The sequence below is a fragment of the Ascidiella aspersa genome, chromosome 6 (genome assembly GCF_963924565.1).
Source record: "Ascidiella aspersa chromosome 6, kaAscAspe10.2, whole genome shotgun sequence".
NCBI classification, from domain to species: Eukaryota; Metazoa; Chordata; class Ascidiacea; order Phlebobranchia; family Ascidiidae; genus Ascidiella; species Ascidiella aspersa.
This window is the reverse complement of record NC_139452.1, coordinates 27,473,410-27,494,696: the sequence shown is the minus strand read 5'-3', so window position 1 is coordinate 27,494,696 and position 21,287 is coordinate 27,473,410. Positions and strand designations below refer to the sequence as shown.

Genomic DNA, 21,287 nt, shown 5'->3' with positions numbered 1-21,287 from the left:
AGTGATTTTGGAACATAAAGGTTGGAGGTTTTACTTCAGGAAGTGGCAAATATTTTATGAGAAAACAGCAAATGGATGTTGAATACACTTAATACAACTGTGATTAATTTTAATAAATTTGAAATATTCTTGTTTTGGCAAGATGGTAAGAGTAGAAATAGGCATTCTGAAATTATGAAGAAAAAAAAAGGCTTATTATTAACTGAAAAAGTTATTTAAAATGAGCTGCGGGTTGAATTATATCTGCCCAGGGCTGCTTTAGTTAGATGTAGTAGAAATATCAAAGCTCATAGAGAAGTAGGTATCGTGTTTAATGTTTCAAATGTCTCTATATTCATTTATATCAACAAAATCATGATTTTACCTTTAAATGTTTAAAAGAAACATCCTTCAGGAAATTTAGGATGACTGAAAATGCTGAATGGCCTCTGGAAGAGACATGTGGCTGCGAATTTGGATGTGTTGCAAAGACAAGAAAAAGGTTAATACACTTTGTACTGGTTTTATCTTAAGGCTGTACCACACTTCTAATATCAAATGCTAATTACGATTTTATGCAATTTGTGCATTTCTGTCTACATCTGTGGCAGTTTGTAGATTTTTTCAAGTCTTTTTTTGTAAACAGCTCATTTAGTAAACTTCGCACATTAGATATTTTTGCTGCCCGGCTGGTATAACACACCTGAGGCCTTAAGGAATGCATAAAACCTTAATGGCACATTAGCAAAGGTACATCTGAAATCTATAAAAAAATGCAGACTGGGTTTTATTACCAGTTTTTGTATAAGAAAAACTATATGTAAAATATTTCTTTTCTATAATGTCAAATGTATAATCTAAATATTTTAATTTGATCCTGCCTAATGATGCAAATATTATATAAAATAAGAATCGGTAAAAAAAAACAAACTGTGTTACACAAAAAGTATATGTAAAATATTTGTTCTGTGTAATGTCAATTGTATCTGAAAAACAAACTTTAAACATAAAAACATATTTATTTTTAGCTTTTGTTCATTGAAGAGATTGTTTTGATACAGGTACCCAGTCCGCAGTTTGCAGTGTTGTGCGAACCCTGTTGGTGCATTGTTAGCAATTTCTATTGGAGGATTTATTCAGGGGCTAATCATCAATGGACTTGTATCAGCTTCCATTTCAACAATAGAAACCAGGTGCTGTCATGAATGTTTTTTAAGATTACTTTTACAAAAGAAACATCTCTATGTATGTGTTGTGTTCACTATTTGTTATTTTTCTGTACAATGAAGAGCAGACTTGGGAATAGGTGTATTTTAGCTTTCTAAAAAATTAGATTAGAATTTAACTTGATACGAAATAATTTTAATTTTTCAAAAATCATTTTAGTTTTCAAAAATTAGATTAAAATTAGATTTACTGAATTCTTAAATTCTAGATTCTAGATTCTAAAAAAAGAATCACATTTAATTAAAGTAATCAATTTAGTTTAAATTGCCATTCATTCTCATAATGATGTGAATGGAAAATATTCCTGTGCTAAATTTGATATGTTTTGATATTGCTTTTTCATGCTTTAAAAATCATACATTTAAATGCTAGTATTTTTTCACATAATTAAACATTGACAAAACTAAAATATACCTTATTTTTGGCTGAAAATTTCTGCCGTGATTAAATAATTTACAGATTTTTCAGCATTGTGTAACAGTTTCCATTCTAAGATTTTGAAAAGGCGGTCAGGACAAGACCAAATATTATTTTACTGTTTCAACAAAATCTTTATAGCTAGAACATTTTCATTTGATACCAGTGCTCTCTTTTCATGTCAAAAACAAATAAAGTATTATTCAAAACAGTCAAAATGTGCTACCAACTTTCTGTATTCTGTGCCCTTTGATACAATTTTTTAACTTCCAACAGTGCTCTATTTTGCATGTTAAAAAGAATTAATAAAGTATTATTCAAACAGTCAACCAACTTCTGTATCAAACAGTCAAAACATGCTACCAACTTCTGCTTCGATATTTCTTCTGCACCCTTTGGTACAATTTTTCTAATCTCAACATATTTGCCTTTAGATTTCAGCTTGGTAGTGCCGAGTCTGGTTTGATTGCCAGTTGCTACGATATGCTGTGCATCTTTCTGGTGATTGTGTCTTTCGTCGGGGGTAGGGGGCACAAGCCCCTCTGGCTGGGGTACAGCTTTATGTTGATGGGCTTGGGTGGAATTGTTTTCTCCCTGCCGAAGTTTATTGCACCGGAATACGTGATTGCAAATGCGACGGCAAGCACCTGTAGCTCTACAGAGATTAACAGTGGTCTTTGCACAGATTCAACCTTAAGGAACTACAGGTTAGCACAGGGATGGGCAATTTGTTTAGAAGGGAGGCCTCATAAGAAACAAAAAAAGTCCAAAAGGGATTTGTATTACCGGTGTAAATATTATGGTTTTGACATGCTAGTAAAATTTTTTCGTAAGGAATAAAAAAGTCAAAAGGGATTCATATTATAGTTGTTATTGCCGTGGTTTTGACAATGTGGTAAACAATCCGTAATGAATGGGGTTTTCTGTACAAGTGTAATTTATTCAATAAAATATTTAAAAAACAAAGACATTGCTTGGTAAAGACTGGTTTATGAAAAGTTAGCAGCTGGTGGATTGAATTGCTTGGCAGGCCAGACTTAGCCTGTGGCCTTTTGTATAATTTTTTGGCCTTGTATAATATTTGTAGAATTGTATGTGTCTAAAAACAATTTGTGCATATTTCAACGTTTTTAAATGGTAAAGTGGATTAGCACTTTTGGTAAACACATGTAAGCCTACAAATATTGGATTTTAACATTTAGGTCCTTAATTTATAGGTTTGTTTTCTATTTTGCGATGCTCTTAATTGGTGCCAGCTCAAGCCCGATATACACACTAGGGTTGGCTTATTTGGATGAAAATGTCAAACAAGTAAATTCATCACTTTTTCATGGTATGTAGCTACAGTAAAACTATTATTCTACCTGCACAAAAGGCTTTGTTGAGAAAACAATCAAATTCAAGCGTAAACAAAGGATTGGAAAGTGTAACAAACGGTTAAATTTAAACGTAAACATATCAAACATTAAGAAATCACTGATTTAGGGAGCGTTAATTAATTATATTTAAATAACTTTAGATGATTAATATAATGCAAAAACAAACTGCATTTTAATGACCTAAAGGTAAGGGTTATACCATTACACGGTATTAAAAACAACGTTGTGTTCAGGGCATTAAATGATTAAAAAAACATAGATTTTCAGGTTCTTTGGTTTAGTAGACACGAGTGTGCTAAAATTTATAAATTTTTCATTTAAAATTGATACAATTTAGGGCTAAGAATAATACCTTTTAGGAAAACAATAAAACTTCCATTTTATAATTTAAAAACATTTTTGGATTTTTGGGTTAGTACATAGGAGTGTTGTTACGTGTTCATCAACACTTAAACACCTAAATTAATTAATTGCCATAAGTCAAATCTTAGAGTTCATATTAATATTAAGTTATCTTACGAATTTTTAAATAGGGCTTTAGATTAGCGCGTTCTAGCTTTCGCATAATCAAATGTATTGTTGGTTGAATAATATAATATTTCATGATGTAACGTTTTCCGTATTGCGTTCTCTCGCCTCGTTTCAAACTTGACATGTAACCTTTAATCTCGTAATCTATAACTGTCAGTCTTGCAGGCGGTTTTCTCACGTTCCGCAAACAAGCCACTTGTTTCGCTGGCGTCTGACTCCCGCTGCAAATTGGCCTTAGAATGGCCGCTGTAATGCCTAGCCATGTTTTTAGAGTGCCGGCCAGTCTTATTGGCCAAATATGACGTAACTTTCGTGTTCTTTTTCTTCCTACGTATTGGGTATATACACGTCGTTTCTTAGCTGTTTTGAGCTTTTCTCTAGAGAAGTCTTTTGCGAAGTCTTAGCCGACAGTCGCTGCAATAGGCGGTGGCTGTCTGTCTCACATTAACTTGAAAATAACGTTCACTAATGCTATTTGATAACGTTTTAATTCGTTGTAACAATATACTTTTGAATGGAATTTTAGTTGTGGTTATGACAGGTAGCATATCTGACCAGCAACCTTTGCAAACAACAAGAACTCACGCGGTTGCGACCCGCCGGGCAACTGTATGTGGCCAGGCCCCAGTGCGCAGGTCGCGGCGGGGGCGCAACAAGTGTGCTGCAATTATATGGGCCGAAAATTTATTTTCGGGACATATCTTGTTTTTGCCGTTATTATATGGGCCGAAAATTTATTTTCGGGACATATCTTGTTTTTGCCGTTATTCTTTTTTGGTTTCCTATGGTTTCCTATGGTTTCCTATGGTTTGTTTCAGACCGACTTTTGTCCGAAGCTTTATAGAAAAAGTAGACATCGTAGAACCTTCAAATTTTCAGACATGGCGTAGAGTGGTATGTAGGTGCTTTGTAAAAGTTTATGAGGCTGCACTCCCAGGGGCCTTTGCTTGGGGGGTAAAAACCTGAAATATTGCGTTTTAGCACTTTGTAGCTAACGACAGCCATCTAGCAGCAGAAAAACTTTAATACAGAATTCGTTCATATTCGCTTGCTTTGTCCAGCTCGCGTCGCGACGAGGCGGCTGCTGGCATCCCTGCTGCGCCCTATTGTCCCGCGCGTGCAACATTTGTGTTGGAAGTGGCTTGCCTAGTAAAACTATGCACATGCGACTTGCCTTTCATAAAGAGGCCTCTCTAAGTAAAAAAACCTATTGCTCTTACAACACAAAATATTTTACCACCGCAAATTTAAATGCGAATACTACAGGCAGTGTACACATCTCTGTTAGCACATGTTGTAATTGTTGCACCATTCAAACATATCAACACCAGGTCTAAGCAAATATAATTATACAAGGGCCGCAACAACAAAAAGCTTAAGTTTAACGCATTCTTAACGACGACGTTACAAAGCTACGTCATAACATGGCGTCATAAATAAATAAATCTTGCGTTTATTGGATTTAAATTGGCAAAACTTTCAATATAAAACGTGGCTTATTAGGCACATAAACGTGTTTGCATATTGCTCAAAACTACAGATTTAAACTCTGTTTCAACAGTGATTGCTCAGACCAAGGCATGGTAAAAATTTACACAGTAAAAGTTGGAAAAAGTATAGCAAACCATAGACGTTAAATCATTTAGAGAGAATGAAAATATTGACTTTTTAAACATGCTAGCTGACCAAAATGTGATAACATGGCCGTAAGCATTATCTACTTAAATTTTTATTGATCAAATGTATGTTTCGATCATTTGCCAAAATCTACGCCATATTTGAACCCCCTTCGCTTCAAAGCCATAAGTTATTATATTATTATACACAACTTATAATTGTGTGTAGATATGTTGGATTGGAGTAACATACAGAACAGGTGCAAATAGCAAATATTCTCCAAATACGATTTTTCCAATATTCTCCAAATCGTATTTCATCGTATTGTCGCGGTAATACACAAAGAGGTAAGGCCGTGAATAAAGTTTCACCCACCGTACAATTAACAGAGGGAAGCATTGCGATTAGAGATGTTCAAAGCAGAATATCGGCGACTCATTTATAATGCTTGCTTTCAATGCGGCGTTAGTTTTTTTTCGGGCGACCAATTACTTCGCGATAATCTTCGCCTAATAATTATGTGTCAATAGGGTGTATTTACCGCCGCAAGTTTAAATGCGAAATCTTAAGGCAGTCTACCCTCTCTGTTAGCACCTGTTGTGCATCTTGCTCCAACCAGCATACTACCAACATCCGGCCCAAACATCTAGCAAAACTTTCGATTTAATAGTTTGCGTATTGAGAACATTATAGTGTTTTTCATATTGTTTGAAACTACAGATTTAAAGCCTGTTTTAACAGTGATTGCTCGGACCAAGCTATGGTAAAAAATTACCTAGTGAAAGTTTGCAAAAGTATAGCAAACCATAGGCGTTAAACCATTTTTAGTCTTTAAGAGAATGATAATATTTGATTTTCAAACACGTAAGCTGGTCAAAATTTAATAAAATAGCCATATGCATTATCTAAGTAAATTCTATTTATCAAATATATGTTTCGATCATTCCCCAAATTCTACGCCATATTTGAACCCCTTTCGCATCAAAGGCGCCGCAAATTTAAATGCGAAATCTGGTGGCAACTCTAATCCAACATATCAACACCAGGCCTACACAACTTAAAATTGTGTGTTGATATGTTGGATTGGAGTAACATACTATACAGGTGCAAATAGCAAATATTCTCCAAATACGATTTTTCCAATATTCTCCAAATCGTATTTCATCGTATTGTTGCTGTAATACACAAAGAGGTAAGGCCGTGAATAAAGTTTCACCCACCGTACAATTAACGGAGGGAAGCATTGCGAGTAGAGATGTTCAAAGCAGAATATCGGCGACTCATTTATAATGCTTGCTTTAAATGCGGCGTCAGCATTTTTTGGGGCGACCAATTACTTTGCGATAAGCTTCGCCTAATAATCAAGTGTCAATAGGGTGTATTTACCGCCGCAAATTTAAATGCGAAATCTTAAGGCAGTGTACGCCTCTCTGTTAGCACCTGTTGTGCATGTTGCTCCAACCAACATACCAATATCAGGCCTAAACAACTAGCAAAACTTTCGATTTAATAGTTTGCGTATTAGGCACATAATAGTGTGTTTCATATTGTTTAAAACTACAGATTTAAAGTCTGTTTTAACAGTGATTGCTCGGACCAAGCCATGGTAAAAATTTACCGAGTAAAAGTTTGCAAAAGTATTGCAAACCATAGGCGTTAAACCATTTTAAGTCTTGAGGAGAATGATAATATTTGGTTTTCAAACACGTAAGCTCTGGCCAAAATGTAATAAAATGGCCATGTACATTATCTACGCAAATTCTATTTATCAAATATATGTTTCGATCATTCCCCAAATACTACGCCATATTTGAACCCCTTTCGCATCAAAGTGGGGAAGTTTTCGGCCCATATCTGTTTTTGCTTGCAGAAACAAGTTAAGGAAAATGAAAAACAAAATATGAAATCTATAATATAAAATACACAATACAAAATACAAAATATTAAAAAATAAAAAGTGTAAAATAAAAAAAATATTAAATAAAATAAAAATAAAAAAATGAATATGAAAAATAAAATTGAAAAAAAATAAATAAATAAATAAAATCAATTTCAAAAAAAAAATAAAACTAAATAAAAATAAACACTAAGCCCTGACAATATACCCCCTGACAAAATATACAACAACCGCACCCCCGTCTAGTTCTTTTTTGGTTTCCTATGGTTTCCTATGGTTTCCTATGGTTTGTTTCAGACCGACTTTTGTCCGAAGCTTTATAGAAAAAGTAGACATCGTAGAACCTTCAAATTTTCAGACATGGCGTAGAGTGGTATGTAGGTGCTTTGTAAAAGTTTATGAGGCTGCACTCCCAGGGGCCTTTGCTTGGGGGGTAAAAACCTGAAATATTGCGTTTTAGCACTTTGTAGCTAACGACAGCCATCTAGCAGCAGAAAAACTTTAATACAGAATTCGTTCATATTCGCTTGCTTTGTCCAGCTCGCGTCGCGACGAGGCGGCTGCTGGCATCCCTGCTGCGCCCTATTGTCCCGCGCGTGCAACATTTGTGTTGGAAGTGGCTTGCCTAGTAAAACTATGCACATGCGACTTGCCTTTCATAAAGAGGCCTCTTAAGTAAAAAAACCTATTGCTCTTACAACACAAAATATTTTACCACCGCAAATTTAAATGCGAATCCTACAGGCAGTGTATACATCTCTGTTAGCACATGTTGTAATTGTTGCACCATTCAAACATATCAACACCAGGTCTAAGCAAATATAATTATACAAGGGCCGCAACAACAAAAAGCTTAAGTTTAACGCATTCTTAACGACGACGTTACAAAGCTACGTCATAACATGGCGTCATAAATAAATAAATCTTGCGTTTATTGGATTTAAATTGGCAAAACTTTCAATATAAAACGTGGCTTATTAGGCACATAAACGTGTTTGCATATTGCTCAAAACTACAGATTTAAACTCTGTTTCAACAGTGATTGCTCAGACCAAGGCATGGTAAAAATTTACACAGTAAAAGTTGGAAAAAGTATAGCAAACCATAGACGTTAAATCATTTAGAGAGAATGAAAATATTGACTTTTTAAACATGCTAGCTGACCAAAATGTAATAACATGGCCGTAAGCATTATCTACGTAAATTTTTATTGATCAAATGTATGTTTCGATCATTTGCCAAAATCTACGCCATATTTGAACCCCCTTCGCTTCAAAGCCATAAGTTATTATATTATTATACACAACTTATAATTGTGTGTAGATATGTTGGATTGGAGTAACATACAGAACAGGTGCAAATAGCAAATATTCTCCAAATACGATGTTTCCAATATTCTCCAAATCGTATTTCATCGTATTGTCGCGGTAATACACACAAAGAGGTAAGGCCGTGAATAAAGTTTCACCCACCGTACAATTAACGGGAGGGAAGCATTTCGAGTAGGGATGTTCAAGGCAGAATATCGGCGACACATTTATAATGCTTCCTTTAAATGCGGCGTCAGCATTTTTTGGGGCGACCAATTACTTCGCGATAAGCTTCGCCTAATAATTAAGTGTCAATAGGGTGTATTTACCGCCGCAAGTTTAAATGCGAAATCTTAAGGCAGTCTACGCCTCTCTGTTAGCACCTGTTGTGCATCTTGCTCCAACCAGCATACCAACATCAGGCCTAAACTTATCTAGCAAAACTTTCGATTTAATAGTTTGCGTATTAGGCACGTAATAGTGTTTTTCATATTGTTTGAAACGACAGATTTAAAGCCTGTTTTAACAGTGATTGCTCGGACTAAGCTATGGTAAAAAATTACCTAGTGAAAGTTTGCAAAAGTATAGCAAACCATAGGCGTTAAACCATTTTTAGTCTTTAAGAGAATGATAATATTTGATTTTCAAACATGTAAGCTGGTCAAAATTTAATAAAATAGCCATATGCATTATCTAAGTAAATTCTATTTATCAAATATATGTTTCGATCATTCCCCAAATTCTACGCCATATTTGAACCACTTTCGCATCAAAGGCATATTTTAAGTGGGGAAGTTTTCGGCCCATATCTGTTTTTGCTTGCAGAAACAAGTTAAGGAAAATGAAAAACAAAATATATAATATAAAGTACACAATACAAAATATTAAAAAAAAAATTAAAAAAAAAAAATTAAAATAAAGTAAAAATTGAAAATAAACACTAAGCCCTGAAAATATATCCCCTGACAAAATATACAACAACCGCACCCCCGTCTAGTTCTTTTTTGGTTTCCTATGGTTTCCTATGGTTTGTTTCAGACCGACTTTTGTCCGAAGCTTTATAGAAAAAGTAGACATCGTAGAACCTTCAAATTTTTAGACATGGCGTAGAGTGGTATGTAGGTGCTTTGTAAAAGTTTATGAGGCTGCACTCCCAGGGGCCTTTGCTTGGGGGGTAAAAACCTGAAATATTGCGTTTTAGCACTTTGTAGCTAACGACAGCCATCTAGCAGCAGAAAAACAATCATACAGAATTCGTTCACATTCGCTTGCTTTGTCCAGCTCGCGTCGCAACGAGGCGGCTGCTGGCATCCCTGCTGCGCCCTATTGTCCCGCGCGTGCAACATTTGTGTTGGAAGTGGCTTGCCTAGTAAAACTATGCACATGCGACTTGCCTTTCATAAAGAGGCCTCTCTAAGTAAAAAAACCTATTGCTCTTACAACACAAAATATTTTACCACCGCAAATTTAAATGCGAATCCTACAGGCAGTGTACACATCTCTGTTATCACATGTTGCAATTGTTGCACCATTCAAACATATCAACACCAGGTCTAAGCAAATATAATTATACAAGGGCCGCAACAACAAAAAGCTTAAGTTTAACGCATTCTTAACGACGACGTTACAAAGCTACGTCATAACATGGCGTCATAAATAAATAAATCTTGCATTTATTGGATATAAATTGGCAAAACTTTCAATATAAAACGTGGCTTATTAGGCACATAAACGTGTTTGCATATTGCTCAAAACTACAGATTTAAACTCTGTTTCAACAGTGATTGCTCAGACCAAGGCATGGTAAAAATTTACACAGTAAAAGTTGGAAAAAGTATAGCAAACCATAGACGTTAAATCATTTAGAGAGAATGAAAATATTGACTTTTTAAACATGCTAGCTGACCAAAATGTAATAACATGGCCGTAAGCATTATCTACGTAAATTTTTATTGATCAAATGTATGTTTCGATCATTTGCCAAAATCTACGCCATATTTGAACCCCCTTCGCTTCAAAGCCATAAGTTATTATATTATTATACACAACTTATAATTGTGTGTAGATATGTTGGATTGGAGTAACATACAGAACAGGTGCAAATAGCAAATATTCTCCAAATACGATGTTTCCAATATTCTCCAAATCGTATTTCATCGTATTGTCGCGGTAATACACAAAGAGGTAAGGCCGTGAATAAAGTTTCACCCACCGTACAATTAACGGAGGGAAGCATTTCGAGTAGGGATGTTCAAAGCAGAATATCGGCGACACATTTATAATGCTTGCTTTAAATGCAGCGTCAGCATTTTTTCGGGCGACCAATTACTTTGCGATAAGCTTCGCCTAATAATCAAGTGTCCGCTGCAAATTTAAATGCGAAATCTTAAGGCAGTGTACGCCTCTCTGTTAGCACCTGTTGTGCATGTTGCTCCAACCAACCTACCAACATCAGGCCTAAACAACTAGCAAAACTTTCGATTTAATAGTTTGCGTATTGAGAACATAATAGTGTGTTTCATATTGTTTAAAACTACAGATTTAAAGTCTGTTTTAACAGTGATTGCTCGGACCAAGCCATGGTAAAAATTTACCGAGTAAAAGTTTGCAAAAGTATAGCAAACCATAGGCGTTAAACCATTTTAAGTCTTTGGGAGAATGATAATATTTGTTTTTCAAACACGTAAGCTGGCCAAAATGTAATAAAATGGCCATACACACTATCTACGTAAATTCTATTTATCAAATATATGTTTCGATCATTTCCCAAAATCTACGCCATATTTGAATCCCTTTCGCATCAAAGGCTTAAGTGGGGAATTTTTCGGCCCATATCTGTTTTTGCTTGCAGAAACAAGTTAAGGAAAATGAAAAACAAAATATATAATATAAAATACACAATACAAAATATTAAAAAATAAAAAGTATTAAATAAAAAAAAAAATGAAAATAAAAATAAAACATAAAAAATGAAAAATTAAAACAAAAATCAAAAAAAACTAAATAAAAAAAATAAATAATAAAAATAAAAACATTAAAAAATAAAAATATTGAAAAATAAAAATAAATAATTAAGTCAATCAAAAATATTAAAAAAAAAATTAAAAAAAAAAAAAAATTAAAAATTAAAAAAAAATAACACTAAACCTTGAAAGTATACCCCCTGACAAAATAAACAACAACCGCACCCCCGTCTAGTTTTGTTTTGTTTTTATTTAAAATTTCTGCAAGACTGGGCTATAATAATATTAACCATTTAGGAATCAAAATGAAAACGTTATTTTATGATTAAAAAACATTATATATTGGTTTTTAACTTACTGAATAGCTTTTTCAATTTTAATATTTTAAATTATTTTATTGAAAAAAAAATTCTTAAAGTTGCTTTTCATTTATGTTGTTTATTCAAATTGTGAATTGGTTGCAAATGTTGATTAACCAGAATGTTTATATTCAGGAATCATGTTTGCTTTTTCGTTGTTTGGTCCAGGGATTGGATTTATTTTGGCTGGACAGTTTCTTTCAATGTACACGAACTTGGGAGAAAAGTAAGTAATGTTTTTGGAAAAGCCTGATTTAATAAATGTAATATTTTTTTTGCTGTTTAGTAATGGTTAGTTTACCACACATCGTTGATAGCTATGTAAACAATATTTTTTTACCTTGCATCATATTTTTAAGAAAAATGAATATTTAATACACAAATTTATATTAAAAAACATTGGAGAGTTAAGAACTATTGATTTCCCGTTGTTTTTGTCATACATTATTAAAAAAAAGTTATAATACAATTAGAATTCGAATCTTAGGATCCTATATTCTACTTTGAACATCCCTCCCTATAAATTGGCTTAAAACACATTGCAATGGATTCCCAAACTTTTCACCTCCCTCAGTAGTGACAGTGTTCAACAAAACATTTCCCACCTTCGAAAGGAATTAAAACTTTTGACCTAAAGCCCTGGCGAGCCACACCACAATGAATATCTCTAACGCTAAGACTTCGTTTTTACAGTCCCGGACTTCCCATAGACAGTCCTCAATTCGTTGGCGCTTGGTGGATCGGTTTTCTAATCTTTGGAGTCATCTTTGTGATTTGGGGATTACCAATGCTCATGTTTCCACGGCAACTTCCAAATACTGAGAAAGTTAGAAAGAATAGGGAAACAGAAATGCATCAAAATCGGATCGCGAATGAACTTAAGGATAATGAGGAGATTGGAAGAAGGTACGCGAAAGGAAAGCAGACTTCATGTCTCTAATGTATCCATCATTCCCATTATTCTACAGACCAGTGTTGTAAACAAGTCATTTTGAAGACCCAGTTCAAGTCGTCAGTTACTAAAGTTAACTCCAAGTCAAGTCCTTGTCATAAAAATTAAACTTTAAACTATTAAAATAGGTAATTATGAGCAATAATTCAACTAAAAAAATAACAAAAACGCAACATATAGTAAGCTAATTGTTTTATGTTTTACAAAAATTGCTCAATAAAAACATTTGATTGCAACCAAACGAATTTGTCAAAAATACGTAAGTCAAGTCTAGTCATCTTATCCAGTCAAAATATAATTTTAATTTTTTCGACCGGTAATTTTCTGTTTACGTGAGATATTTCCTTTTAAGGTAAACAACGTTGAGTTAAATCACGAACCATTGACTGAATTGCAAAAATACATGCAATTCTCAGTGTTCTAATAACTTATAAACAAAATTTGAAACTAAACATGTTTTTCCACAGCCTCGGCAACATAGTAGGTCTGATGCTGTTGCGCCTTACGGTTCTTTCAAAAACAAATTCGGAGCAGTGGAGCCCAAGTCGGAAAGTTTGATAATAATCACTCTTTTAAACCTTTACAGCGTTCGTGACCTTCCCAAGTGCTTGTACTCTTTACTGCGAAATCCATCGTTCGTCTTCATTTCCCTCTATGCCGCAATGGAGACTTTGCTGCTGACTGGTTTGTCGACATTCGGAGCTAAAATCGTCGAGTCAATGTTCAGGATCACGGCATCAGACGCTGCATTTTACGTCGGTTCGTACTGCTGCTAGTTTACACGAATAAAACACGATTTTGTCTGTGAAAACAGTTCAACGTGATCCCTTTAATATTAGGTTGCTTGTACCAACATAGTGTAGCATTGGTAGAGTCTGTGTAGCTCAGTTGGTAGAGCGACGGTCACGGTATAACCGGAGGTCGTGAGTTCAAGCCTCACTGCAGAGTCTGCGATAGCTTTCAGTGTACTAATAATCGTTTGTCTAAAGGCTGCATTACAAGGGCTAGATAACAGTTGTTGAACACATATGTGTGTGTGTATCGTTCATTCATTTTAAAGTAAATTCAAATAGTTCGGTAATCAAACTTTTATGAGTTACAAACTCTTTAGTTGGCTAACAAGACTTGCTAACCCCTTGCTCGCGGAAAATGCCTCGCGTATTTTTGGAAAATACCTCACGTTAAAAGAGAGGTCTCTAAAATCTTAATGAAAACGAGAAATTTGAGTTGAATTGGCTTATAATTAAAAAATATATAATCGTGGGGCCTGAAGACTTCTCTCTCCTCGGTTGCAAGTGAGAAGTTTAATACAGCCTTCGAAAGTCTTAACCAGAGGTTACCAAACTTTTTTCAAAAGGGACCGGAAGTCTATAAAAAATTGAGGTCGCTTGCCGAATATAAAATTTTGTGTTAGATGTTATTTACTCGATCATCATAAAAAACAAATTTTACATAATTTGTATTTGGATCCTACAAACATCTCCAGTAAATCATTGAGCTGTAGAAGGAATATCAAAGCCCATATAAAAAAGGTTATCTCTTGATTTATTTTCAACATAGTTAACCGTGTATTTTGAAAATACATTTTGGGCCGGAAGAATTTACCCCAGGGGCCGTAGTTTGGGGAACTCTATTATTTGTCTAATTCTAAATAGAGGAATCGGGCGGTACTGTATTAATTTTTTATTAGCTTTCGTACAACCGTGTGCTTCATCAGGTCAAAGTATCAAAGGGTCAAAGCATATTACTACTTTGACCTGATGAAGCACGGTTGTGCGAAAGCTTGTCGCGAATTAATACATTTTGTCTTTATATAGTCCCACCGGATTCCTCTAGTCTACTCTATATACGTTTTTTCAATATTTACAAATGTATATTTTTTTCAGGTCTAATTGCCATTTTGGGTGGTGCCGGTGGACATTTTATCGGAGGTTTCATTGTGACCAAGGCGAAGTTGTCAGTTCGTCAAATGCAGATCTACTGTTTGTGCATTTCAGTGATTGGAACAATCTCGTGTTTAATATTTCTCCAGATCTGCCCAAACATCCGTAGGTTGGCTACGAAACTGTTTGTTTTATTTTTGCGTTTGAGCGCCAGTTTTACTTTTTGCTGTACATTTGCCACTATTTTGTTGCTGGCATTTAAATCAACCTGCCAAAAAACAAAAATAACAAAAAACTTGCAGTTTATTTAAAATATTTTCTCAAGTGCGAAATTCGCTAGATTAACTAAAAAAGGTGGACTGATTTTTTGGGGGTAAGCATTTGTTTACAAACAACGTACGGTGCATTGTTATTTAACTTTACGAATTACGAAACATTAGGATTGGTTTTAAGAATTTTGGTCCGTAATTACTTTGTTCGTGGTAAGACACAAACAGTTCGGTATACCGAAAAGTGATTTGTTTTAACGTGATTAAGTCTTCTTTTCGCCCACCAATTATTAGTTGTTCTCTCGTCTCGTACTTAGATCCATACTCGTGCTTTTTGTGGTGAAGTGTACAATTGACGATAATTATATAGTCACCAGACTTTATTATTTGTTATGTCCTCATCCTCGTATACAAACTCGTGCTTTTCTTTGGTGAAGTGTGGTTATATCATGTTAACAAACTTACAATGGACGATAGTTATATAGTCACTAGACTGGATGAGAATTTCCGACAGAATACAACTTCGATAAAAAATAGTTTTATATGGGCCAAAAATTTATTTTCAGGACTGATTATTTTTTTGCCCGAATTTTCTTTTTAGTTTCCTTTAAAATTACTTTGTTTTTCACAGCATTTGCCGGTGCCAAGGTTGGTTATGCGGGAAGTTCAAATGCAACAGGTCTTAATGCAACTTGCAACGATAACTGCTTCTGCTCAAGCGACATATTTGATCCAGTTTGTGGTTCTGATGATGTGACTTACTACTCTGCGTGTTATGCCGGCTGTTCGAGCTTTCAAAATGGAACAGTAAGATATTATTTTGTCCACGTGGATTTGATGTTCATTCAGCGGTGTTTTAATGACTTGAGTGCACTTAAGTTACTGTTTTTAAATAACTTGACTTGACTTCAGTCCTTTGGGTGAAATGACCTGACTGAAGTCATTTACGAAAAAACTTTAGTTATTTACTGAAGTTATTTTGCAAAGGACTTCATTGGGACTTAAGTCATTTTGTGGCATTCAGTATGTTAATATCGGCAAAACACTCTTGTTATTACATTCAAAAATTATAATTGACTCCTGTTAGCCTTACTGTATCTTAACCTCTTTTTTAGATTTGATAAAATATATAATATACACTTTAAACCAGCGCTTCTAAATGTCCACCGCCGTTTGGTAGGCTTTACATTTTTTACTGGTGGTATTTTACTCAGTTTTTTGAAGAGAAAACTAAGCCTTTCAGATAAACATTTTAATATAACATTTGGTGTGAAATAATATGTCGCCAAATCCTTAATACCAAAAGTCCTTTTTAATGTTAAGAGGTGTACTAGCTTGGCATCAGTATTGAATTGGATTTCTGGTTAAAAGTTTGCAGCAGCGACATTTAAACTTAAAAACATTAAAAAGAAGCACCGTTTAATGACTTTAAATGATATTTGAAACCAAAATACTTTCACCTGGTGTTGTTAATGTTCCACATACATTTTAATATAATATATGTGACTTGGTCTGAATAAATATGTCGCGGCATTATTATTGAATTGCATTTCTGGTTAGTTTGCGGCAGGGATGCGTAGTCGGGACTCGAGGAGCCGTTTATTTTTGCTGGAGTCGAACTCGGGACTCGAGTAAGACCACGTAAAACTATCATAGTCCCGAGTCCGACATGCGCAGTGCCAAATTTTAAACTGATATGGCCGCCAAATAGAAATTGTAAAGGTGGATAGCATATGGTGGAATATTTTCCAACCATGTATTGTAAGTGAATGAATTACACGACACCCCTATAAGTGGATTGCTTAATGTCCACGTTATTTTAGTAAATAAGCGGAATGCAGGCTGTAGATTCAGGGCCGTACTCGGGACTCGACGAAATCGCACATTCGACCGGAGTTGGACTCGGGAGTGGGAGTCGGGTTATTTTTAACCGATTCCGAAGCCCTGGTTTGCGGCAGCGACATTAAAAAATTAAAAAGGACCTCACTCATGACTTTTAATGATATTTCAAACAAAAATACTTCCATATGGTGTTATTAAGGCTGTTTAAAACTCGTACGTTAAACATTTGTACCTCATAACAATATCAGCACCTGAACGGCCTGTTTACATTTGCAGTATGCCAACTGCAGCTGCATCGGTGACGTTTCGAACATGACAGCAACTCGTGGTTATTGCCCTGGCGAGATCTGTCCGTTTGGAGGAACGCACCTCTTCCTGGCCTTTGTTTTTATGATTATTTTCACGGCGTTTCTCACGGCAATGCCAATCTTGCAAACGGCCATTCGAGTTGTTCCCTTTTCGCAGAGATCACTGGGACTTGGCATCCACGTGAGTTAAAACAAATCAAACACAGACGGATCTGAGATTTTTAAAAACCTATAGCATAGCTTTCGTTTTATTTTCTAAAATGTGACACCGTTTTGAAATGCACGATGGAAGGTTGAGCCATTACATTTATGCATTATGTGTTTTGTTTAATTCTTAATCAAAGTCGGTCATTTTGTTATCAAAGTCGGTCATTTTGTTGATATTAGAGATTGCCTCAAAAAGTCATTGTACACAGGGCAATGATGAGCCCAAACCAAAGGGGGAGGTTAGCACATTGCTAACCCCACTACCCCCTGAGGTACCGGAGCTCGCAAGAAAAAAAGTCATTGTCTACATTTATTTGATATCTTTTTTATAAACATGCCATTGTGTTTTTTCTTTACTTTGATAACACTGAATAAATCGTAAACACTTCAAAACGATAAATCATTTAAACTACATAGTAGGAACAACATTGTGTTTTTTTCTTTTCAAGCTGGCTCACCATTGTAAAATCATGATATCAACAAAAATATTAAGCAAGAAATAAATGAAAACTTTTTTCTCTGCAACGAATGTGTAAATTCAAAACAAAGTCTGCCCGACAGCAAAAACTCTGCACATTCTAGTTAGCAACAAAACCAATTTTTTTTTATTTTATTGTTTGTCTAGTTTTACATGTATATATAATTTTTTTACATTGCCCTGAAGAAGATCGCCCTAATAGGTGATCGAAACGTTGGCACTTTAAAAAAAATTTGCCGGAAGAACAATTTTACAACTGAAACAATGCCTGGCAGGAACAGCATATTTGATTTAACCTATTTTTAACCAGGGTTTGTGTGCAAGAATTTTTGGGTCGGTCCCCGGCCCTGTTCTCTACGGGTTCGTTCTGGACAAAGCTTGTGATTTGTGGGGCACATCTTGTGGTGAACAGGGTTCATGCAACGTCTACGACAACAACCTCATGTCAAGGAACCTTGTTGTTCTTACAATAGTAGTCAAGGTGCGTTGCAATGGTATTTACTTTGCCTAGAGTTTAGAGCAGCCGTAGACCCCTAAAATTTGTTTTGACGTCACGTGGACCACGATAGGCAAAACTTTGAAAAATGACATCATAAATTGCGTCACAATGCAAATAAACTTCATAAATCTGTTAATTTTGGTATGAGTGGAATGGATACAGTCGTGCCAACCGTTTTGTTTTTAAATAAACTGCTTTCTTTGTGAAAAAACGATTACTTTTCAAATTTACACTAATATTTCAATTAGGGACTCCCTAAAATTAACTTACGTTTCATGGACCCCCTGAAACTAACTTACGGACCCCACGGGGTCAATCGACCCCAGTTTAGGAAACCCTGGTTTAGACAGTGCTCTGCAACCTTTGTTTTATTTGCGAAGCACTGGCAAGGTTCAAAATGTTGGTGGGAAAAGTACAAGCGTAAGCGTACGCAGGGCGTAACAATAATAATAGTGACGTTTTATTTTCTTACTTTGTCTTTTTTTCGTTTTTTATTTTCCAAAAATGTAAAACCAATAAAAAAAAATATAAAAGCCATAATATTTGATAAAAGCGACATTTCGCAATTTACAGACGTTTCAGCAATAACTCATGCCATCATCAGCGTAAAAATCAAGTGAAGATAAAAGCGATAAAACGTAAAAAGAAAGGAAAAAAATAGCAGCGAAAAAAAGGCGATGTATTGGTCAGTTCATACTGCTAGGTGTAAAAAAAGGTATAAAGGTGCCGAGGTTGTATCTATGTTGAGTTCTGGTTTATGGTGTTGGATCATCAGCGATTCCAGCAAAAAAGGCGATATTTGTCATGCCGTGAACCCAATATTAAAAAAAGAGCCACTCAAATTCACGATTCACAATTTTTCGTATCATGTGTTTCATGTGCACAGAGCGCACAAATTTTGAGGTTTTATCCCAGTATTTGTAATGTTTCGGTTTTAAGTCCTGAAAAATGTAACGCCGCTCGAAATCCATGGGCTTCGGTTAAGGCCTTTTGATATCCAATTAAAAAAAATGTTTTTTTTTATGATTTTTATTTACAATTATCATATGGATTCGAGGTATGTATTGAATAGTTTGAGGTATGTATTGAATTCTTGGATTGCGCTATCGTAGTTTATTTATTTCACTGTTACCTCTTTGAGGAGATTGATCGTAACATATACAAAAAAAAATAATTACTAAACATCCATAAATTTTCACGTTGGATAATTTCTCGCTAAATTTTCACTTTTAATTTTGCTTGCTGATAAAATGCGTGATTTTATCTTCGTTTCTCCAGTTAACACTACGAACTATTCGACAGTGAGGCAGATATAACTAAGTTTCCTCACTCAAGTAAAATAAAAACTTTCGGCTACTCATTGTGGCAAATTGCTTTAGAACAGGACTGCCATTGAATAATGATATAAAACAGTACGTTTACTCTTTAAAATATAAACAAATAGATATATTCTGTGGCTGCTATAAACAATGACAGCATATCAAACAATTGAATCTATTTTGACAAACCAACTAAAATCGTATTTCTGCTAACAATAGCTTACATGACCCATATGAAGTGCAGAACTTATCTTTAAATAGGTTTCGAATCGATAAATCATTTCTAGTTTGAATTACAAACCCTGTTACCACAAACATCGCTATACTCGCCCATACAAAGATTGGAACAATAGAAAACGTATTGATAATAAACTGAGGACTTATTTATTGATGGTTTGATTACTGTTCGAGCTATTGGTTTCATGTTTTAGAATAATTTAATTGGCCTTCGCCCCAATAGCTGCAAATTAAAAATTTAATACGGACTTTTGTAATCGATAATTCACGGTATTAAAAAACAGTTTTCGTATCCCGTCTAACGTATATGCCAGCTGTACAAAAACAGGACCAAACGTTATTCCAGTTCGACAAGGATTGTTGCAATACCAAAGGCAAAGTAAGCTTTAACGGTTAATATATTTTTCGTTTTAGGCCTTTTCAATTGCATTTTTGATAACATCACTTGCCCTTTACAAACCTAAAGCTGCTTCAAACGCTGACGACGATATTACACTGGATGACGTCACAAACGAAGCCGGCTCAACCGCGACATCTAACGGCAATCAAGATGGCGGTAATAAGGAAAATAAGAAAACCGAATTGGAGCCTTCAACAGGCATCGAAAATCCAGCGTTTTCGTAGATGAGCAGTGTACATTATAATCACACCGACCGAAATATCGGTTTACCGATAATATCGGCCGATATTTTACTATGAAAATTTGATTTTGTTCTTCCTTAAAATCAAATAAATTTCCTAGATTTGAGGCTTTTTTGGGGGGGAACATTGTTTTGTTTAGCATCATGCAAAGGTAATGTGCAAAATATTATTATTTCAAATATAGGTAGAAGCTTATTTTGATCCTTCCATTAATTCAAAATTTGACTATATTACAGGAAAAATCGATATCGGGTATCGGTTGGCAACGTAAAAAATCGGGTATCGGTCCGAAAAAGTGATATCGGTCGATTTCTAATTATAATTGCGTTCTATTAATGAACTATTAGTTCGCAAGTTTGCGGTGACCTAGCCTTGCTGCACCGGCCTAAATTGACGGATTATCTGTTACATATCAATCATATTTGGCGATTTCGGTAACCGTGGTAAAATGCACCTGAGTTTTCTGGAGCGACATTACTCCTGCAAACCGTTTTTGAACACTTGTGTACACATTCTTTTGAACTGGAGATTGATGAATTTTTTATATACGTACATTACCTATACATAAAAAACGTTTCTTTAGATTTCAGTTGATTAATTATTGCGCCACTTATCGTGTTTTTTCAAGTGTTTTTATCTAACGAATGCAATTGTACGCTGATTTGTTTATCTATTTTATGCATAATATTTGTTATATTACGTTATTTCAAGTTGAAGCCTATATACACATTCGCATAGAGCCTGTCAATCAATATGCACTTACGTCTGCTTCAGTTGTTTTGCCTTGAATTAAAGTAACAACAAGATTGTTTGCGCTTTTTTTTCGTTTTTTTTTATAAATTTTTCGAAAATATATATGCCATTTTTGCCTTGGATTTAAGTTAAGTGGAAATCGGCGTTTAAATCATCTTTGGGGGTTTGCATCTGGGTCTATAAATTCTTAAAAGATAATAATAATCACATTGTTTTAAA

General features: G+C 34.8%; 1 protein-coding gene across 1 annotated transcript; it reads left to right on the top strand.

Annotated features, from left to right (window-relative positions):
* Positions 1 to 384: 384 nt before the first annotated feature.
* On the top strand, positions 385 to 21,070 carry LOC146141069 (solute carrier organic anion transporter family member 4A1-like). Its single transcript, XM_083391922.1, has 12 exons — positions 385 to 481; positions 1,041 to 1,172; positions 2,058 to 2,330; positions 2,841 to 2,956; positions 11,815 to 11,905; positions 12,373 to 12,585; positions 13,218 to 13,390; positions 14,518 to 14,679; positions 15,415 to 15,590; positions 16,902 to 17,114; positions 17,929 to 18,099; positions 20,088 to 21,070. The coding sequence occupies exons 1-12, from the start codon at positions 405 to 407 to the stop codon at positions 20,295 to 20,297; spliced, it is 2,007 nt and encodes a 668-aa protein (XP_083248048.1). The 5' UTR covers positions 385 to 404; the 3' UTR covers positions 20,298 to 21,070.
* Positions 21,071 to 21,287: the final 217 nt, after the last annotated feature.